Here is a 22859-nt window from a genome sequence, read left to right as displayed (position 1 = left end):
TGTCTGAGTGTGTATCTGCCTCTGTGTGTGTATGTCTGTGTGTGTGTGTATGTCTCTGTCTGTGTATAGGTGATTGTGTGTGTCTGAGTGTGTATCTGCCTCTGTGTGTGTATGTCTGTGTGTGTGTGTGTATGTCTCTGTCTGTGTATAGGTGATTGTGTGTGTCTGAGTGTGTATCTGCCTCTGTGTGTGTATGTCTGTGTGTGTGTGTGTATGTCTCTGTCTGTGTATAGGTGATTGTGTGTGTCTGAGTGTGTGTATCTGCCTCTGTGTGTGTATGTCTGTGTGTGTGTGTGTATGTCTCTGTCTGTGTATAGGTGATTGTGTGTGTCTGAGTGTGTGTGTCTGCCTGTGTGTGTGTATGTCTCTGTCTGTGTATAGGTGATTGTGTGTGTCTGAGTGTGTGTATCTGCCTGTGTGTGTGTATGTCTCTGTCTGTGTATAGGTGATTGTGTGTGTCTGAGTGTGTGTATCTGCCTGTGTGCGTGTATGTCTCTGTGTGTGTCTGCCTGTGTGTGTATGTCTCTGTGTGTGTCTGCCTGTGTGCGTGTGTCTCTGTCTGTGTATAGGTGATTGTGTGTGTCTGAGTGAGTGTCTGCCTGTGTTTGTATGTCTGTGTGTGCCTGAGTGTGTTTAAATGTTTGCAATGACTGCGCATCAAGACATCTTTCCTGAGCAGCTCTCAAAATGCATTTGATGTAATGCGCGCTCCCGGTTGACGTCAGCCTCCCACGGGTACGCGCCCCCGACTGTATCAATTTCCTCGGCTCGATCAGCTGAGAGCTGTTGGCGCAGTGAGCTGCCTGTGTCCGGTGCCCGGTGCCCAAGGGGCTTGGTACCCCCTTTCCCCGGGAGGCTGGGGGACCATGTAAACGGCTCAAGGTGACCCAGGCTTGGTGTCCCCGACCCCCCCGCCCTCCGCCCTCCGGCTCACTGTCCCCGGGGGCTGCTGGTGAGGATGAAGCCGCTGTTTCAGCTCCGCTCCCCGCTGCCTGTCCACCTCTTGCTGCTGTCGCTGCTACTGAACCCGGGAGGCTGCAACTCCCGCACCTACGGTAAGGCGCATCACCGGGCACTGAAGGGAAGGCTGTGGTAGTGTCAGTGTTCAGCTGGCGTTGTGGTAGGGTTCTCTGAGAAGGTGATGTTTGTATTTAACTAGGATTTGGCAGTCCATCTCTAGAGTGAGGTAGCTTGAGTTCATGTTCATGTTTAAACAGAATTAGATTCCCTACAGTGTGGAAACAGGCCCTTCAGCCCAACCCTCCGAAGAGTAACCCACCCAGACCCATCACCCTCTGACTAATGCACTACGGGCAATTTAGCGTGGCCAATTCACATCTTTGTGATTGTGGGAGGAAGCTGGAGCACCCAGAGGGGACCCACGCAGACACGGGGAGAATGTGCAAATTCCACACTGATAGTCACCCGAGGCTGGAATCGAACCTGGCTCCCTGGTGCTGTGAGGCAGCAGTGCTAACCACTGAGCCACCATGCTGCCCCTTGTTGGGCAGTAGGAGGCAGGTCGTAATGACACAGTAAGAAGTGACTCCAGCCGTAGGGTGCATGCAGGCTGTTTTGTAGTGCCTACTCACTCCATAACCCTAGCTATTTCCCCCAATTTCCATTTGAAATCATTAGTTTGTGCTTCCAAACCTGGAATACCATTGGTCACTATGTTAAATAAATCTTCCCTACATTCTCCACCTCCTCTTCCCATATCTGTTGCCTGATCCTCAAAGGTTCGGATTCCAGTAGATTGGAAGAAAGCTGGTAAAGGGAAGGATGTGCATTCATGTTCACATGAACATCAGATGGTAGCGAAGCAGCCCATGAGTATTGGTTTCCTTATTTGAGTAAAGATGTCAATTCATTGAAAGCAGCTCAAAGAAATCCATTCATGTGTTGTTGGTGAGGCTGGTTAACTTAGGAGTTAAGAGTCAACTGGGTCACTGTGGATCTGAAGTCAAACATAGGCCAGACCAGCTCAGGATGGTGGATTTAATTCCCTCTAGGACATTCATGAGTCAGATGGGGTTTGACAATAATTGACAGAGGAATTGTCAACGTTAGACCAGTTGGAGGTGGGTGCTGGAGATTCGAGTCAAGATTAGAGTGGTGCTGGAAAAGCACAGCAGGTCGGGCAGCATCCGAGGAGCAGGAAAAATCAACGTTTCGGGCAAAAGCCCTTCATCAGGATTGCCCATTTGACCGGTGTTTTATTTTCAATATTGAAGTAATTTCAAATTTCACCAAGTGACGTTGGGATTTGAACTCAGGCCCTGAGTATATTAGTCTGGGCTGTGGATTACTGGCCCAGAGACATTACCACTATGTCATCACCTGACCCACATTATAGCTACAATTAGCTCCTAATTTCCTCTCCCTGGAGGATCGATACTCTGTTTGTCAAACAGCTGTCAAAAATCTTGTAGAGGCCATTTTAATATTTCCAGCTGGATTCCACTCCGATTTTAATTTCGTTCTCCTGATTCAGCCCATGGTCATGGCCTGGCCTTATTTCGTGTTCTGTTGAATTGTCTGCCCTCCCAGCCGTCTCTGCGCTGTTACATGCTTTTTACTTAAATTCACAGAAACACAGTATTGTTACAGAGTAGGAGGAGACCATTCTGCCCCTTGTCCCTGCACTGGCTGTTCAAATAAGCATCATTACTGAAATAACTCCACAGAGGCCAGTATCCTGTCACCAAGTGCCCCATTATTTATCCCTGTTTAGTCCTTGACACTGGTCTGGATTCCTCAGAGCCAGCACTCCGGGTGAACAGCACCTCTGACACTCCTGTTTATATATTTTTTTAATTTTTATTTTATTTTCCTGTTTTTCTTTTTTATTAACCCCCCCCCCCACACTACCGCCTAACTGCGCTAGTGCTTATTTTTTTCCCCCAGTTCCCATGCCGTGTTTGTGCAGGTGTGAGACACAGTGAGAGACACAAGGTGCACGAATCTTTATTCAAATTTCCACCACCAGGAAGATAAGAAAACACCCGAGTGGCCAGTGAGACATTCCTGCTTATTTCTGTCAGCCAGGGCTCCCTGATTGGACCAGGCTAACAGCCGTATTCCAGATGGAACGCCAATCTATGACGTCTTTCTGGCTGACCTCATTACAAACACATACAGTTACATCATGCCCATCTCCTGCACCTTCCCAAAAGTTGATGCTCCCCTTAACTTCTTTAGTTAACCAGAGATCGCGCAAACTCCCCTGACGATTTTTCTGTGTAATGGAGAAATATTTTGTCCTGTTGCTCTGAAATATCCCCTTCAATGTCTACCACTACTTCTCTACTGATCTCAGATTAATATCTTGACCTTATGGGGCGATGTTGGCCAGGCTAGGCTGGTAACCATGCTAACTCAGGAGACATAGACAATGCTGAGGGGTCCTGACCGGGTGGTGGGGTGGGTGGGGGGAGGTTTCTCTTGTGGGAGGATCGAGAGCTAGAAGTCACTGTTTAAAATCAGAAGTCATCCATTTAAGACAGAGATATAATGTTAGGAGAATTCAGGGTGACCTGGACAGGCTAGGTGAGTGGACAGATGCAAGGCAGATGCAGTTTAATGTGGATAAATGTGTGGTTATCCACTTTGGTGGCAAGAACAGGAAGGCAGATTACTACCTAAATGGAATCAAGTTAGGAAAAGGGGCAGTACAAGGAGATCTAGGTGTTCTTGTCCACCAGTCAATGAAGGCAAGGTACAGCAGGTAGTGAAGAAGGCTAATAGTATGCTGACCTTCATAACAAGAGGGATTGAGTATAGAAGCAAAGAGGTTCTTCTGCAGCTGTACAGGGCCCTGGTGAGACCACACCTGGAATATTGTGTGCAGCTCTGGTCTCCAAATTTGAGGAAAGACATTCTGGCTATTGAGGGAGTGCAGCGTAGGTTCACAAAGTCAATTCCCGGAATGGCGGGACTATCTTATGTTGAAAGATTGGAGCGACTGGTCTTGTATACCCTTGAGTTTCGAAGACTGAGAGGGGATCTGATTGAGACGTATAAGATTATTAAAGGATTGGACACTGTGGAGGCAGGAAGCATGTTTCTGTTGATGGGTGAGTCCTGAACCAGAGGACACAGTTTAAAAATAAGGGGTAGGCCATAAGAGATGAGGAGAAACTTTTTCACCCAGAGAGTGGTGGGTGTATGGAATGCTCTGCCCCAGAGGGCAGTGGAGGCCCAGTCTCTGGATATTTTCAAGAAAGAGTTGGATAGAGCTCTCAAGGATAGTGGAATCAAGGGTTATGGGGATAAGGCAGGAACAGGGTACTGATTGTGGATGATCAACCATGATCTTAATGAATGGTGGTGCTGGCTCAAAGGGCAGAATGGCCTATTCCTGCACCTACTGTCTATTGTCTATTGTCACACACTCTGGAAACAGGCCCTCCGGCCCAGTAAATCCACACCAACCCCCCAAAGAGCAGCCCACCCAAACCCATTCCCCTACCCTATTACTCTACATTTACCCCTGACTAACGCACCTAACCTACACATCCCTGAAAACTATGGGCAATTAAGGGAAAAAAAAATCAATCTTTCTCCTCTCATCATAAAAGTATGTCTCCTAGTCTTGAAATCTCTCATCCTAGGGAAAAGACACCTGCCATTTATCTTATTTTCGCCCCTATGATTTTACAAACCTTTGTAAGATCACCCCTAAACCACCAACAGTCTGGTGAAAAAAGGTCCCAGCCTCTCCCTACAGTTCAAATCCTCCAGTCCCAGTAACATCCATCCTGTTTGTAATTCATTTCTGCAAAGCATGGAAGCAGAATCTTTGAATCTTTTTAAGATTGAAGTTGATGGATTCTTGATAACCAAAGGGGTGAAACGTTATCACGTGTTGGCAGGAGTGTGGAGTAGTCCGATCAGCCACGATCTTAGAGTCATAGAGATGTACAGCACCAAAACAGACCCTTTGGTCCAACCCGTCCATGCTGACCAGATATCCCAACCCAATCTAGTCCCACCTGCCAGCACCTGGCCCATATCCCTCCAAACCCTTCCTATTCATATACCCATCCAAATGCCTCTTAAATGTTGTAATTGTACCAGCCTTCACCACTTCCTCTGGTAGCTCATTCCATACATGTACCATCCTCTGTGTGAAAAAGTTGCCCTTAGGTCATTTTTATATCTTTCCCCTCTCACCCTAAACCTATGCCCTCTAGTTCTGGACTCCCCGACCCCAGGGAAAAGATTTTGTCTATTTATCCTATCCATGCCCCTCATAATTTTGTAAACCTCTATAAGGTCACCCCTCAGCCTCCGACGCTCCAGGGAAAACAGCCCCAGCCTGTTCAGCCTCTCCCTATAGCTCAAACCCTCCAACCCTGGCAACAATGGTGGACACCTGATGAAAGGGCTGAATGGCCAGCTACTCCTGCTCCTTGGTCAATAGGTAAAAATGATGACTGCAGATGCTGGAAACCAGATTCTGGATTAGTGGTGCTGGAAGAGCACAGCAGTTCAGGCAGCATCCGAGGAGCAGTAAAATCGACGTTTTGGGCAAAAGCCCTTCATCAGGAATACAGAAACATCGATTTTACTGTTCCTTGGATACTGCCTGAACTGCTGTGGTTTTCCAGCACTACTCTAATCCAGATCCTTGCTCATATATTCAGGCTTTAGGAGTGTGTTAGCTCGAATTAAATAGAATTGATTGGCAAGGCAGAGATGGGGAAGCAGGTGATTATGTCAGAATAAAATTGAGAGGTTGGGAATGGGGATAAACAAACAGAAGGGTGACGGTTTATTTATATTTCAGGGAAGTAGAAGTAAAATAGGATATCAAGGTAAAGAGTAAAAGATGATGTTTGGGCAGGGGAGAATGGGTTTCTCTTAGAGTTCGGTTTGGGGATAGGATTAGGATTAGGATCAGTATCAGGGTTAGAGCTAGGGTTAGGGTTGGGGTGAGGGTTAGAATTAGGGTTAAGGTTGGAGTTAGGGTCAGGGTTATGGTTAGTGTCAGGGTCAGGGTTAAAGTTAGGATAAGAGTTGGGCTCAGGGTCAGAACTAGAAGTAAGATTAAGGTTAGTTTTAGGGTTGGGTTTGGGGTTGGAGTTAGGGTTAGGGTTGGGTTTAGAGTTAGGATTAGGGCTAGGGTCGGGGTTAGGATTAGGATTGGGATTGTGGTGGGGTTAGAGTTAGAATTAGGGTCAGGGTTGGAGTTAGGATTAGGATTAGGGTCGGGGTTAGATTTAGGATTAGGGTCAGGGTTAGTGTTAGGATTAGGATTGGGGTCGGGGTTAGAGCAGGGATTAGGATTGGTGTCAGGGTTAGAGTTAGGATTAGAATTACGCTCGGGTTAGAGTTAGGATTAGGGTCGGGGTTAGATTTAGAATTAGGGTTAGAGTTAGGATTAGGATTGGGTCGGGGTTAGAGCAGGGATTAGGATTGGGGTCGGGGTTAGATTTAGGATTAGGGTCAGGGTTAGAGTTAGGATTAGGATTGGGGTCGGGGTTAGAGCAGGGATTAGGATTAGGGTTGGGGTTAGAGTTAGGATTAGGATCGGGGTCGGGGTTAGAGTTGGGGTTAGGATCGGGGTCGGGGTTAGAGTTAGGATTAGGATCGGCGTCGGGGTTAGAGCAGGGATTAGGATCGGGGTCAGGGTTAGAGTTAGGATTAGGATTGGGGTCGGGGTTAGATTTAGAATTAGGATTGGGGTCGGGTTAGATTTAGAATTAGGATCGGGGTTGGGGTTATCTTTAGGATTAGGATCGGGGTCAGTTTTAGGATTAGGATCAGGATCGGGATTAGAGTAAGGATTAGGATTGGTGTCGGGGTTAGCGTTAGGATTAAGATCGGGGTCGGGTTTAGAGTTAGGATTAGGATCGGGGACGGGGTTAGTGTTAGGATTAGGATTGAGGTCGGGGTTAGAGTTAGGATTAGGTTGGGGTCGGGGTTACAGTTAGGATTAGGATTGGGGTCGGGGTTAGGGCTGGGATTAGGGTCAGGGTTAGAGTTAGGATTGGGATTGGGGTCATGGTTAGAGTTAGGATTAGGATTGGGCATGGGTTAGAGTTAGGATTAGGATTGCATGCGGGGTTAGAGCTGGGATGAGGATTAGGGTTGGGGTTATATTTATGGGATTAGGATTAGGATTGGATTTTGGTTAGGATTAGGATTGGATTTTGGTTAATGCTTGTAAATCCATGGAAGGAACAAAGAGGTGGGCAAAGCATCGTTGGGGGGTGGTGAGATGTACGGGCACTAGCCATCAGGATGGGTAACACTCCTGGAGGGAGGATCAGAGCTAGCCTGAGAGCTCACTCCTCTGACCTAGAAAACAAGTTCAAGATGTAGCAGGTTTTCAGTAGTCTATAACAATGGAGTGAGAGAAGGTTAATGAGTGGCAGGCCATGGGAAATAAATGACAAGAGACAATCATGAAAGGCATCTTGAGGTGGCAATGGGTGAACACACTCTGTCCTTCCGCCATGTTCAGAGAGAGAAGGGGGAGGTGGGTTAAATCTGGAATTGCAAGCTGGCCTCAGTATTGATGACCATAAAGCTATGATCAATTGTTGTAAAATCCCAAGTGGTTTACAAATGTCCTTTGGGGAAGGAAATTGCTGTTCAGTCCCAGTCTGGCCTACACGTGACTCCAGATCCACTGCAATGTGGCCGTCTCTCTGAAAATGGCCTTGCAGTTCCAGAATGGACAATAAACACTGGTCCAGCCAGTGATGCCCACATCATATGAAAGAATAAAAAATAATTAATAATTTGCCCAAGTGGGGGACATCCAGGAGCCCATGTCATGTGTCTGACAGATATTTCTTAGCAAATAGGGAGCTGTAGAACTTTGAAGGACAGGACTGAGTCAGTGGGGAAGTTCAGCGGAGGCAGTGAAATCATTGAACCAAGAGCGGGGTCTCTCTGTCTGTCTGTCTGTGGGGAGAGGAGGATGCTGAGTAACTGTGCAACCCTCACCCATTTCTGTGCGGATTTTGTTGCCCTTTGCAAATGATTGAGCTGTGTAATATCTTATTTTTCGATTTATAATCTAGCTTTCTATTATCAGACCTTGCCTTTTAAAAGGATTGTTTGCTGTTTATTGTCTGTCTGAGCTTGGCACCTGTGGTGTGTCCGGTGTGGGCTAATGAAGTCAAGGTAACACAGAGTGTGCTAATGGATTTGAGAAGCATTGTTGGTTTGTGAAGGGAAATGAACTGGCTCCGAAAAGCACATACTTTAACCAGGCAGCAGCTGAAAATATTTCATCTCCGGTCTGACGGATCATGATGCTGTCCAAAGGTGGTTACGTTAGTAATGATTACATAAAAGAGTCATAGATGTACAAGCTTCATGGGTGGCACGGTGGCACAGTGGTTAGCACTGCTGCCTCACAGCGCTAGAGACCCGGGTTCAATTCCCGCCTCAGGCGACTGACTGTGTGGAGTTTGCACATTCTCCCCGTGTCTGCGTGGGTTTCCTCCGGGTGCTCCGGTTTCCTCCCACAGTCCAAAGATGTGCAGGTTAGGTGAATTGGCCATGCTAAATTGCCCGTAGTGTTAGGTTAGGGGTGGGTTGCGCTTCGGCGGCGCGGTGTGGACTTGTTGGGCCGAAGGGCCTGTTTCCACACTGTAAGTAATCTGATCTTCTGTGTCCACATCAGATTGATCTTGGTGGTATCTTCTAATCTTCTCCAGCTAGAGCCTTTAATCTATCCAGGCATTCCCAGTGTGGTACTGAGGGAGTGCTGCACTGTCAGGAGGCAGTGTTTTTTGGGATGAGATGTTAAACTGAGGAACACATCTGCGCCCCTCTGCGCATTGGAAAGGGTATTTTGGCCTTTATGACAAAATCAAAGCAAAGCACGGGATGCTGGAGATCTGAAACAGATATAAACAGGAAGTGTTGGAGAAACTCAGTAGGTCCAGTAACATTTGCGGAGAGAGATAAACGGAGTTAACGGTTCAGGTTCAGTGACCCTTCTCAGAATACTGGCTCTCGGAATTCATCTCTTCCCTTAACCAGGGATGCAGTGGTATCATCATCATCATCCAGGGCACCTGGCTAACGTTTCAGCAAGGTGAGTTCAAATCTCTCCAGGGTAGAAATTTGAACTTAATAAAAATCTTGAATAAAATCTGGCATAATGGTAACCACTAATGTCTGGGGCGGGGTGGAGGGGCTCTGGGGTGGAGGGATTTTGGGGTGGAGCAGAGGGGTTCTGGGACGGAGGGGTTTTAGAGCGGAGGGATTCTGGGGCGGAGGGATTCTTGGGTGGGGCGGAGAGGCTGTAGGGTGGAGGGGCTCTGGGGCGGAGGAGCTCTGGGCTCTGGGGCGGAGGGGCTCTGGAGCGGAGGGATTCTGGGGTGGAGGGGCTCTGAGGCGGAGGGGCTCTGGGTGGAGTGGAGGGGCTATGGAGCAGAGGAGCTCTGGGCTCTGGGGTGGAGGGGCTCTGGGGCGGAGGGATTCTGGGGTGGAGGGGCTCTGGAGCGGAGGGGCTCTGGGGTGGAGTGGAGGGGCTCTGGGGCAGAGTTGATGGGTTCTGGGGGGAGGGATTCTGGGGTGGGGCGGAGGGGTTCTGGGGCGGAGAGATTCTGTGTCGTGATGGAGCCTTGGTTGGAAACAAGAAGTTGATTGATCAATGAACTAGTGACCAGTCATCAATGACTAAAGCATTCTGCCTGGCAACAACCCTATGATTGGTTGTCAGGCAAGTTAGGGCGAGGAACAAGACACAGAGAAGTGATTAGATCTCCACCAGCTGTCTCTCTGTTCTCTACAGCCAAATCCCACTTTGGACTTCAAGAAAACTGATTTATCTAGTTTGGTTTGAGATTATGTTTGGCATGAGCTGGTTAGATCAAAGGGTCTGTTTTCATGCTGTCTGACTCTGACTCCATAAATATGTTTTGCCTTATGTGCAATGAAAATTTAATTAACTTAATGGAGAATTTGAGGTAACTATGTTGTAAAATGTGTGATTTATCTATGTTTTCAATATCATTTATTTTTGATCTTAGATTTTTGAACTAGTGGCATGTGGGTTTTGGTCTGTGTGCTTGAAGGGCATAATGATTAACTTGTAAGTATTTATGTTGTCAGTCTAAGACAGTATATTCCTGAAAGCTAATGGGGTTTTGATTTGATTGGGAGGATTTGTGTAAGGTAATCGATTGTGCACTGGGATTTCAGTTCAGAAGGTCAGATATTGATTAATTTTATTTTGATAAGGGTAATGACCCTTGGTTTGAAGAAAGCTTTGGGTTTCAATTTGGCAGATGTCTTTCCTGAAGCTGGATGCATATAATAATTCCTGATGAAGGGCTTTTGCCCGAAATATCGATTTTCCTGTTCCTCGGATGCTGCCTGACCTGGTGTGCTTTTCCAGCACCACTCTGATCTTGATTCTGATCTCCAGCGTCTGCACTTCCCAGTTCCACCTGCACATAATAATTACTCACTGAATTATCTCAGTGTAAGGAGTTTGGTTTAAAAGTTCCAGACCAGGATCGTTTGGTTAAAACCCTGAAAGAGTTACTTGAAGCTGAGAAATTCTACACTAAATTCAATGAGGAAGTGGCTATTGGACTTTCAAGGTGGGCAACGAAGCCGACAATAAATTAAACAGTTTATAGACATGATAGAGAAGGGAATTTTCTCTAATGTGAGTACTGTAAAGGGCGGCTTTTAGGCTTAATGGAATTGTTTTTAAAAATCTTTAACCTTGTTATATGTAAATTGTTTGGTTTCTTCTGACTTATCATCAATTTTTTTTGTAATAAACTTCTGTTTAATTATTAAAAGCAAATCTGCGACAGTCTGTTTTGGTGAAAGACATGCCTCAGTAAAACCAAAGCAAGATGTGACCCATCAAGCTGGTCTTCAGTCAGGAATCAGACTTATCAAACAATAAAATCAGCTGGAATCATAATGGTAATAGAGATGGTTAATGAGGGTAATGTGGTTGATGTGGTGTACATGGACTTTCCAAAGGTGGTTGACAAGGTATTGTATAACAAGGTCATCAACAAGTTTAAAGCCCACGGAATAAAGTGGATAGTGGCAGCACTGATCTAGTGACTGGAGATTACTTACAGTGTGGAAACAGGCCCTTCGGCCCAACAAGTCCACACCGACCCACCAGAGCAACCCACCCAGACCCATTCCCCTACATTTACCCCTTCACCTACGGGCAATTTAGCCAACTCTCCTAACCTGCGCATCTTTGGATTGTGGGAGGAAACCCACACAGACACGGGGAGAATGTGCAAACTCCACACAGACAGTTGCCTGAGGCGGGAATTGAACCCAGGTCTCTGGCGCTGTGAGGCAGCAGTGCTAACCACTGTGCTGCCCGTTGTTTTTCAGACTGGAAGTTAGGACTACTCATAGAGTCAAACCCCATGGAAATAGACCCTTCAGTCCAACTTGTCTATGCCCACCAGACATCCCGATCTGACATAGTCCCATTTGCTAGCACTTGGCCCATATCCCTATTAAACCCTTCCGATTCATGTACCCACCCAGGTGCCTTTTAAATGTTATAATTGTACTAGCCTCCACCACTTCCTCTGGCAGCTCATTCCATACATGCACCACCCTCTGTGTGAAAATGTTGCCCTTTAGATCTTTTTTAAATCTTTCCCCTCTCACCCTGAACCTGTACTCTCTAGTTCTGGACTCCTCTCACCCTGTGGGAAAAGATTTTGTCTATTTACCCTATCCATGCTCCTCATGATTTTATAAATCTCTATAAGGTCACCCCTCAGCCTCCAACGCTCCAACTATCGATAATTGAGTGGGGTGGTAGGGAGTGGCAGACACAGTTAACTGCCAAGAATGAACTGATGCACATTTGGAACAAATACAGAGATAAGTACAAATAAATGCATCTCATTGGCAAAGGAAACTGATTCTTTAGAAATGCAAATTCATAATCTTGATGTCTTAAAACAAAATTGCGGGATATTGAAAAGTAAATCGTAGAATCCCCACAGAATGGACGCAGGCCATTCAGCCCAATCCAACCTACCCCATCCCTGTAACCCTGCATTTCCCATGGTTAACTCACCTAGCCTGCACATCCCTGGACAATGTAGCATGGTCTGTCCACCCGAACCTGCACATCTTTGGACTGTGGGAGGAAACCCACGCAGACCCAGGGAGAATGTGCAAACTCCACACAGACAGAGGGTGGAATTGAACCCAGGTCCTGTGAGTCAGCAGGGCTAACCACTGAGCCACTGTGTTGGTGAAGTACTGACAGATAAATATTGGCAAGAAGGGAGCATTGATTCAGAATAATAACTAAAATTGCAAAGAAATATTCATATAGGATGTATTCAGAAAAGATTTACAAGGATGTTGCCAGGGTTTGAGCTATAGGGAGAGGCTGAACAGGCTGGGGCTGTTTTCTCTGGAGCGTCGGAGGCTGAGGGGTGACCTTATAGAGGTTTACAAAATTATGAGGGGCATGGGTAGGCTAAAGAGGCAAAGTCTTTTCCCTGGGGTTGGGGAGTCCAGAACTAGAGGGCATAGGTTTAGGGTGAGAGGGGAAAGATATAAAAATGACCTAAGGGGTAACATTTTCACACAGAGGGTGGTGTGTGTATGGAATGAGCTACCAGAGAATGTGGTGGAGGCTGGTACAATTGCAACATTTAAGAGGCATTTGGATGGGTATATGAATAGGAAGGGTTTGGAGGGATATGGGCCGGGTACTGGCAGGTGGGACTAGATTGGGTTGGGATACCTGTTCAGCATGGACGGGTTGGACCGAAGGGTCTGTTTCCATGCTGTACAATCCTATGACTCTCTGACTAAAATATGGAATACCATTACCACAACCACAAGAAATTAGACAAGCAAGTTAAGAGGGAAAAAAACAAAAATTCAGCAGGAGCTGGGGAATGTAGATTGGGAGCAGTTGTTTGAAAGTGAATCCACATTTGCTATGTGGGAGGCTTTTAAATAGAGGTTGATTATCGTGCAGGACAGACCTCCCCCTGTGAAAATGAGGGATAGAAATGGCAAGATTAGGGAACCATGGATGACGGGTGACAGAGGAAAAAGGAAGCATACATAAGGTCTAGGCGACTGAAGACAGACGAAGCTTTGGAAGAATATCAGGACAATAGGGCCAATCTGAAATGAGGAATTAAGAGGGCTGAAAGGGGCCATGAGATATCTGTAGCAAACAGGGCTAAGGAAAACCCCAAAGTCTGATATTTTATTTATAAGGAGCAAGAGGATCACTAGAGAAAGGGTTGGCCCACTCAAGGACAAAGCAGGAATGTTATGTGTGGAGTCAAAGAAAATGGGTGAGATTCTTAATGAGTACTTTGCATCAGTATTTACCGAGGAGAGGGACATGACGGATGTGGTTTGATTACTGTAGATTGGCATAAGGAGGGAGGACGTGTTGGGTATTCTAAGAGGCATTAAGGTAGACAAGTACCCAGGTCCGGATGGGATATATCCCAGGTTTCTGAGGAAAGCCAGAAAGGAAATAGCTGGTACCTTAACAGATATCTTTGTGGCATCCTTGAACACAGGTGAGGTCCTGGAGAGCTGAAGAATTGCTAATGTTACCCCCTTGTTTAAGAAGGGTAGCAGGGATAGTCCAAGTAATTACAGACCTGTGAGCTTGATGTCAGTGGTTGGGAAGCTGCTGGAGAAGATACTGAGGGATAGGATCTATTCCCATTTGAAAGAAAATGGGTTTCTCAGTGATAGGTATTATGTGGGGAAGGTTATGTCTTACCAACTTAATAGAATTCTTTGAGGAAGTGACAAGATTGATTGATGAGGGAAGGGCTATGGATGTCATATACGTGGACATCAATAAGGTATTTGATAAGGTCCCTCATGGTAGGCTGATGAAGAAAGTGAAGTCGCATGGGGTCCAGGGTGTACTAGCTAGGTGGATAAAGAACTGGTTGAGCAACAGCAGACAGAGAGTAGTAGTGGAAGGGAGTTTCTCAAAATGGAGAATGTGACCAGTGGTGTTTCACAGTAATCCATGCTGGGACCACTGTTGTTTGTGATATACATAAATGATCTGGAGGGAGGTAGAGGTGGACTGATTAGCACGTTTGCAGATGACACTAAGAATGGTGGAGCCGCAGATAGTGAAGGGGACTGTCCGAGAATACAGCAGTATATAGATAGACCGGAGAATTGGGTGGAGAGATGGCAGATGGAGTTCAATCCGGGCAAATGTAAGGTGATGCATTTTAGAAGATCCAATTCAAGAGCGAAACATACAGTAAATGGAAAAGCCCTGGAGAAAACTGATGTACAGAGAGATCTGGGTGTTCAGGTCCATTGTTTCCTGAAGGTGGCAACACAGGTCAGGAGAGTGGTCAAGAAGGCACACCACATGCTTTCCTTCATTGGACGGGGTATTGAGTACAGGAGTTGAAGGGTCATGTTACAGTTGGATAAGACTTTGGTTTGGCCACATTTGGAATACTGCGTACAATTCTGGTCGCCACATTACCAAAAGGATATGGATGTTTTGTAGAGGGTGCAGAGGAGGATCACCAGGATGTTGCCTGGTATGGAGGGCGCTAGTTATGAAGAGAGGTTGAGTAGATTAGGATTATTTTCATTAGAAAGTCAGAGGTTGAAGGGGGGACCTGATTGAGGTATACAAAATCGTGAGTGGTGAAGACAGGGTGGATAGCAAGAAGCTATTTCCCAGAGTGGGGGACTCAATTACTAGGGGTCACAACTTCAAAGTAAAAGGGGAAAAGTTTAAGGGTAATAAGGAAAAGGTCTTTACGCAGAGAGTGTTGGGTGACTGGAACGTGTTATCAGCGGAGGTGGTAGGGGCAGGAATGATAGCATCATTTAACATGTATCTGGACAGATACATGAATGGACAGGGAGCAGAGGGATACAGATCCTTAGAAAATAGGAGACAGGTTTAGATACAGGATCTGGATCAGCACAGGCTTGGAGGGCTGAAGGACCTGTTCCTGTGCTGTAATTTTCTTTGTTCTTTGAAAGTGCAAGCAAATAGTTTTTTTTTTCTTTGCAAGTTAATAATCTCCGTCAACATATGGAAGAAGATTGAGTTTGGGTTTCTGTCAGAAGGTTGACCACAACGATATCACTGAACATCAGGAACCATTAATCCATCTCGCTGTTTCAAAGCAATGGTCAGAGAAGAAATCTCTGGAACCCACTCGCTCCAGTTGCAGTTCCACTTGATCTGGCACCACGATGATATATTCCTTACACTCACACTCAGCAGCTTTTCTGAAAGAAAATGTGTAGTTAACCTTTTATTTGACAACACAAAGCCTACAAGCATTGTTAACAGTTACGTTTGAGCTATAGGAGGAGGTTGAATAGGCTGGGGCTATATTCCCAGGAGTGTCAGGGGCTGAGGAGTGACCTTATAGAGGTTTATACAATAACTGGGGGGGGGGGGATGGATTGGGTAAATAGACAAGGTTTCTTCCCTGGGTTGGGGGAGTCCAAAACTAGAGGGTGTAGGTTAAAGGTGAGAGGGGAAAGATTTAAAAGGGTCAACTTTTTCACAGAGACTGGTACGTATATGGAATGAGCTGCCAGAGGAAGTGGTGGAGGCTGGTACAATTACAGCATTTAAAATGAGTAGGAAGGGTTTGGAGGGATATGGGCCGGGTGCTGGAAAATGGGACTTGTATAGGTTAGGATATTTGGTTGAGCTGGACCGAAGGGTCTGTTTGCGGTCTATACAGCTCTATGACTCTACTGATAGATGTCAGGATTATAAATTCAGCCATGACCTCATTTGAATGGCAGAGCATAGATGGGCTGAAGGGCTGGACATGTGGCAAATGAAGTTTGCTGGGTTTTTTTTGTGGGAGAGACAACGTAAAATAAAGAAGGCAAATTCTCAACAGAGTGCGGTAAACAGAGGGACCTGGTTCTATTCGCACACCATTAGCACAAGTTGGTAGGATGGGCTGAGAAAAGGGTTAATAAGGTAAGACTGGAATGTGGCCTTTACAAGTTGGGACATCAAGTACAAAAGCAAGCCATTGAGAGAAAGCCTGGATAAAAACAGGGCTTTTAGCCGAAACATCGATTTTACTGCTCCTCGGATGCTGCCTGAACTGCTGTGCTCTTCCAGCACTGCTAATCCAGAATCTGGTTTCTAGCATCTGCAGTCATTGTTTTTACCTGGATTAAAACACACAGGCCTAGCCTCAGTATTGGGACCCATTCTGTCCACCAGAAGAATGCTGCGGTTTTAGACATTGTGTCGAGAAGGTTGACAGCACTTTGGGGTAGAGAGACTTCACTTGCACAGGTAAGTTGGAGGAGCTGGTACTGTCCTCTTCAGAGGAGAGAAGGCAGAGGGGAATGTGATGGAGGCGTTCAAACGCCCCGAGGCACCCAGATGGTGCGGAGGAAGAGGGACGGCTCCCATTGGTGTGAGATGAGGAAGATATTTTACTGCAGAGAGTGATGAGTGTCTGGATTGTACTCCGAGAGTACGGAGGAGGGTACTGGGGAAACAGTGGGGGAGTGGGACTCGTGAGCTAGCACACAACTGATGGCCCAAATGTTTCCAGCCGTGATGGGGGGAGCTCCAGAACCAGGGGATACATTTTCAGAGTAAGGGGGCAAGCCTTTTTACGATGGCCGTGAGGGACATGTTCACTCAGGGAATGGTGAATTTTGGTATTTCTCTACCTCAGAGGGTTGAGGAAGCTCAGCCTGTGTGTATGTTCAAAACAGAGATTTCTAGGATTATAGATATTAATGAGATCGAGGGGTAGGGTACAAATGAGGGAAAATGGCATTGAGGTAGGTGGTCAGCCTTGATCTAGAATGGAAGGGCAGGCTCAATAGGCTGAATGGCCTACACTGGTTCCTCATTGCTACCTCCTGAAGTGTCTGATTTTATGAAATTGGGAAGGAGAATGTGAATAAATGGAATAGTGTTTGCCAACAAATATCCTTTGGGGAAGGAAATCTGTCATCCTTGCCTGGTCTGTCTCCATGTGACTCCACACTCGTGACTCTGACCCCATCTCGAATTGCTCAGAGAGTAGTTAATAAATGCTGGCCCAGCCCGCGACATCCATACTCCATGAATGAATGTAAAAGAATTCAGATTTTATTCCAGCGCAGGGTAGGTAGGAATATGACCACAGTGAATGAATTTGATGTTTAATTTTGGTGACTGGCCAAATAAGTTTGAACAGTTTACCTCCTATTGCTATGTTCCTAACACTTCATACATATAAACATGCAACTTAGGGGCAAGAACAGGCCTTCCTGCTTCATCATTCGACAAGATCACCGTGGCTGATCTGTTTATTCTAAATTACACATTCCCGTACACAATTACACTCAAAACTCACTAATTCCTGTCTCCCCTCAATAACCTTTGAGGGTCTGTGTCAACAGGTATCCATTCACTTCTGTCTTAAAAATACTCAATGACCCTGTCTCCAAGCTTTCTGATATAGTTGTGAGAGAAAATAAATTCCCCTCATCTCTGCTCTGAAAGGGTGACACCTAATTTTCTAACTAGTCCTGGACTGACACACGAGAGGAAACACCCTTCCCATGTCCACATGGTGAAGGCTGTTGAGGATTGTATCACCACTGGTAGTCCCTCACAGATGAGGGTGACTCTCAGGGTGAGTCTTCAGGCAGCTGTATAGACCAGTGGGGTTCCCACAGACTCTGTTCCACTTGGGGTGGATGGTGGTCACGGGAAAGGGGTGGTTGGGACATTGGTGAGGCAGACCACTCCTTTCTCTGTTATCCCCGGCTTCTGCTTTTTCCCAATGGCAAGTCTCCCGATACTCAACACCTTCCCAGATGCTGCTCCTTCACTTTGGGCCCATGATTCCCAGGTGGGAATTTTGCCAATGAGGCCTTGAAGATATCCCTGAAGCGATTCCACTGTCCACCTGGATCTTATATACTTCACTCTTCTAAACTCTGACTTCCAACCTTTAGTGTCTTCTAAGCTGTGTGTGGGTCGGCAGTGGAATAGATTTGAGGGGTTGAATGGCCTTTTTTTTTTGATTGAGTATGTGTGTGGAGTAGAGGCAAGTGTGGAACAAAGACAGACATATGAGTGAAACTCTCAGCTGGTCACTTCTCAACCTCGCTGTCCCCTCCATGATCCCAATTATTCGGGGACAGCCTGTAAGGGTTTAGAAGCGTGAAAGGTTTGGTCGTAGGTCGTGGAATATTGCTTTAAAATAATTCACTTTGTCAAATCTTTTTGACTTGTGTTTCCGTAGTCAATGTGCAAGCATACCCATTTCAAAGGAAGATCCGGTAAATGTAATGCATGAGTGGAGAGTGCTGATGGTTTGGCAAGTAGAGACTAATAGAGGTGTTGCCATGGGTGATGCACCAGTTAATGATGTGTGACAGTTAATTTCCAAGCTTTGTTTAAATTTAAAAACAGGCAGCATAACTGATTGATTGTTTGAGGCATTGCTTTGAGAAATCATCTTGTGAATGTCTGTCACCTATTTCGTTGAGTTGAAGCAGGAACTGAGCATGTGCAGGGGTGAGCTGAAGATTTCGGGTGCCCAGCCCAGTCACAGTCACTACAATAGATATATGCCACTGGAGGTTGGGGGGGGGGGGGGGGAGGTGGCGGCACAGTGGCTTAGTGGTTAGTACTGCTGCCTCACAACACCAGGGTCTTGGGTTCAATTCCCACCTCAGGCGACTGACTGTGTGGAGTTTGCACGTTCTCCCCGTGTCTGTGTGGATTTCCTCCGGGTGCTCCGGTTTCCTCCCACAGTCCAAAGATGTGCAGGTCAGGTGAATTGGCCATGCTAAATTGCCCGTAGTGTTAGGGGTGAATACAGGGTGGGGGAGTTAGTTTGGGTGGGTAACTCTTTGGAGAGTTGGCGTGGAGTTGTTGGGCCGATGGGCCTGTTTCCATGCTGTCGGGACTCGAATCTAATCTAACACCCCCATCACCAACTCGGTGACTGGCAAAGGAAGGTATGAACAAGGATTGCTGTTTCAATGAATTGGATGGATCTGGTCCAGTGAAATGATACTGTTGGAGTATTGGCCTCAACTTTAATATAACAGCACCTTCCAAAACCACGTTCCTGAATTCCAACACAATCTCCACATGTATCCAGGGATACTGTCTATCTCATTCTCGATGTGATTTTTGAATATCTGACTTCAAACCTGTCTGGCAAATTGCTAACCCTTAGTTTTCAGTAAATATTATGCTGTTCCTCTTTTGAAACCCTTGCAGGAAGCAGTAAAGTCAGTGTCGCCTCCCCAGGAACCTGTTGGTTTTATATAAGGCTGCTCCTGGCAGTAAAACCAATGAAAGTATCTCACGGGGAGAGGGGGCAGGGAGAGAGATGTGAAACGCAGCTCAATTCGTTCTTAATGCAGGCACACTGGGGAGAGAGAAAAGTCCCATGACACCAGGTTATAGACTGACAGGTTTATCTGAAAGCACAAACTTTTTGAGTGCTGCCCTTTTGTCACTCTGAAAGCTTGTGATTTCAAATAAACCTGTTTTACTGTAACCTGGTGACATGTGACTTCTGACCTCGTCCACTCCATTCCAACACCGGTACCTCCATATCAAAGCTGGGGGAGGACAAGGGAACAGGAGGAGGCCATTCAGCCCATCGTGCCTGTGCCAATTCTGTTCCATCAAGCCAATGTCCTGCCTTTTTCCCCCATAATCCCTGCACACCACTGCTATCCAAATAAGTGGTTAGCACAGTGGTTAGCACTGCTGCCTCACAGCGCCAGAGACCCGGGTTCAATTCCCGCCTCAGGCGACTAACTGTGTGGAGTTTGCACGTTCTCCCCGTGTCTGCGTGGGTTTCCTCCGGGTGCTCCGGTTTCCTCCCACAGTCCAAAGAATTGGCCATGTTAAATTGCCCTTAGTGTTAGGTAAGGGGTAAATGTAGGGGTATGGGTGGGTTACGCTTCGGAGGGGCGATGTGGACTTGTTGGGCCGAAGGGCCTGTTTCCACACTAAGTAATCTAATCTAATCAAATATTCATCCAGTGCCCCCCTCAAATGCTTCCTGAACCCCTCAAATCTGTCTTTTTGGTAAGTTCGCGGCCAAATCTAAAGTACATTTTGGCCCTTAGGCTCTGAAAAAAAATCTGTGAATCTGATTTTGAAATTTTCTGTTGCCCCCACCCCCATCCTGGATTTGACAGGGAGTTGGAGTTCTGGATTCCCACTCCCACTTTGTGTCAGGACGTAGTTCCTCAATAACCATCCGATGCCCCAATTGAAGTTCCCTCCCCCACATTTCCAGGGAGCGAATCCCAGACCCTAACTACTCGCTGGGTGGAGAGCGTTTTTCTCCCATTACTCTCGCTTCATTTGCACATCATTTTAACAATCAGACAGGGTCAGGGCGGGGTCACTGGCCAAACTCCACCTCACAACTCTGACGTTCCCATGTCTGGGATTATCATGTGTTGTGGATGGAGAGTGGGTCAACATTGACTCTCACACTTGGTCTTTCTGGCTTGGAATAAAATATTTCTTTCCATGCAAATGGAATCGTACAGGATGGAACTGGTTCTGTGGCCCTTTCTTTAAATTCATTTGGACATTGTTGGCTGGCCAGCATTGATAGCCCGTCCCTAGTTGCCCCTTGAGAAGGTGGGGGTGAGCTGCCTTCTTGAACCGCTGCAGTCCACTTGTTGTGGGTTGACCCACAATGTCCTGAGGGAGGGAATTCTGGGATTTTGACCCAACAACTGTGAAGAAACACAGTCAGGATGGTGAGTGGCTTGGAGGGGAACTTGCAGGGTGTGGTATTCCCATGTACCTGCTGCCCTTATCCTTCGAGATGGAAGTGATCGTGGGTTTGGAAGGTGCTGTCTAAGGATGTTTGGTGAATTTCTGCGACGCATCTTGAATCGAGCTGCTACTGTCAAAACTGCACTAAATCTATACCCCCAATTAATATCTTACTGGCTGGAGCTGGAGCTGTATTCCTTGGAGTGTTGGAGGTGGACGTGTGGTCATATTGGTTGAAGCTCTAATAGCATGTGGGGGAGCAATTTTTAAAATTCATTCACGGGATGAGGGTGTCTCTGGCTAGGTCAGCATTTATTGCCTATCCCGAATTGCCCAGAGGGCAGTTAAGAGTCAACCACCTTGCTGTGGGTCTGGAGTCACATGTAGGACAGACCAGGTAAGGATGGCAGTTTCCTTCCCCAAAGGACATTGGTGAACCAGATGGGTTTTTTCCTGACAAGGGATCCATGGTCATCATTAGACTCTTAATTCCAGATATTTATTGAAGTCAAATTCCACCATCTGTTGTGGTAGGATTCAAACCCAGGTCCCCCAGAACATTAACTGGGTCAACAGAAAACGATGTTCAGTTCAGCAGTTCTGAAGAAGGGCCACTGAACTTGAAACGTTAACTCTGTTTTCTCCCCACAGATGCTGCCAGACCTGCTGAAGTTTTCCAGTAATTTCTGTCTGTTACTGCAAACTACTTTAGCTCAGCTAAAGCTCACCAGGGCTCCTCAGACAGCACCTTCCAAACCCATGCCCACTTCCATCCAGAAGGACAAGGGCAGCAGATACATGGGAACATCACCCCTTGCAAGTTGCCTTCAAAACCACTCACTGTCTTGACTTGGAAATATATTGCCATTCCTTCAGTGCCGCTGAGTCGGAATCCTGGAATTCCCTCCCTCAGGGCATTGTGGGCCTACAGTTTTTGGCAGCTCAGGTTGAGGTTCAGGTTGTAAGTTTGCTTGCTGAGCTGGAAGATTTGTTCTCGTCCCCATGCTAGGTAACATCTTCAGTGATGAGAGTGTAGTGCTGGAAAAGCACAGCCAGTCAGGCAGCATCCGAGGAGAGGGAGAATCAACGTTTTTGGCATAAGCCCTTCGTCAGGAAATGGCCAAATCGCCTGAAACATTGATTCTCCTGCTCCTTGGATGCTGCCTGACCTGCTGTGCTTTTCCAGCACCACCCTCTCGACTCTGATCTCCAGCATCTGCAGTCCTCACTTTCTCGTAACATCATCAGTGAGTTTCCTGTGAAGTGCTGGTGTTATGTCCCTCTTTCTATTTATGTGCCTTGGTCTGTTGTGGTGGGTGATATAATTTCTGGTTGTTTCTCTGAGGGGTTGGTAATTGGAGTCCAAATCGATGTGCTTATTGATGGAGTTCCAGTTAGATCAATGAGACACCCATGGGATCGCCATGTGGATGACACCTTTGTAATCACAAAATGGAACAAATGAGAAGAAACGTACAATATCATCAACAACATCGTTACCGTTAAAGAATTCACCAAAGAGAAGGAGAACGACAACAGACTCCCCTTCCTAGATATCACAGTGGAATGAACAGTTAATGGAGAGCTGCAGACCAGTGTCTACAGGAAAGCCAAACACACAGACTAGATACTCAACTACAGGAGCAATCATCCCAACACCCACAACCAGAGCTGTAACAGGACATTATTTAAACGGACCACAACACACTACAGCCCAGAAACTACGAGCAGCTCAGTAGAAGAAAAATACCTAGACAGCATATTCAAGAACAACGGGTACCCGATAAACACAGTCCCCCTGATTCCTAAACAACAAACCCAAACAAGCTGACACAACGCACCCAGAAACTCTAGCCACGTTACCATACCTCAATGACATCTCAGAAATGACTACCAGGTTACTCTGACATCTTGGCATCATGGTAGCCCACAAACACATGGTAGTCAATACAATTAATGATGACCCTAAAAGGGTTCTATACAAACAACCAACAAAATGAATGTGATTTACAAAATACCATGCAAGGACTATAACAGACACTATTATCAGACAGACAGGCAGAAAACTAGCCACCAGGATACATGAACACCAACT

The 22859-nt window shown here is 46.5% G+C and overlaps 1 protein-coding gene across 3 annotated transcripts in view; it reads left to right on the top strand.

Annotated features, from left to right (window-relative positions):
* The first annotated feature begins 747 nt into the window (after positions 1 to 747).
* Positions 748 to 22859, top strand: part of LOC140482460 (receptor-type tyrosine-protein phosphatase-like N) — a 238994-nt gene continuing 216882 nt past the window's right edge. For 2 of the 3 annotated variants that reach the window (XM_072579972.1, XM_072579970.1), the window contains exon 1: positions 749 to 1055. In XM_072579972.1, coding sequence (XP_072436073.1) covers positions 959 to 1055 — 97 coding nt within the window. In that variant the 5' untranslated portion in view covers positions 749 to 958. Of the gene's footprint in view, positions 1056 to 22859 lie in introns of all 3 variants that reach the window. The other variant, XM_072579971.1, reaches the window with a different exon arrangement.

The sequence above is a fragment of the Chiloscyllium punctatum genome, chromosome 10 (assembly GCF_047496795.1).
Source record: "Chiloscyllium punctatum isolate Juve2018m chromosome 10, sChiPun1.3, whole genome shotgun sequence".
NCBI lineage: Eukaryota > Metazoa > Chordata > Chondrichthyes > Orectolobiformes > Hemiscylliidae > Chiloscyllium > Chiloscyllium punctatum.
The sequence above is the reverse complement of the archived record's forward strand: the minus strand, read 5'-3'. Positions and strand labels throughout refer to the sequence as shown.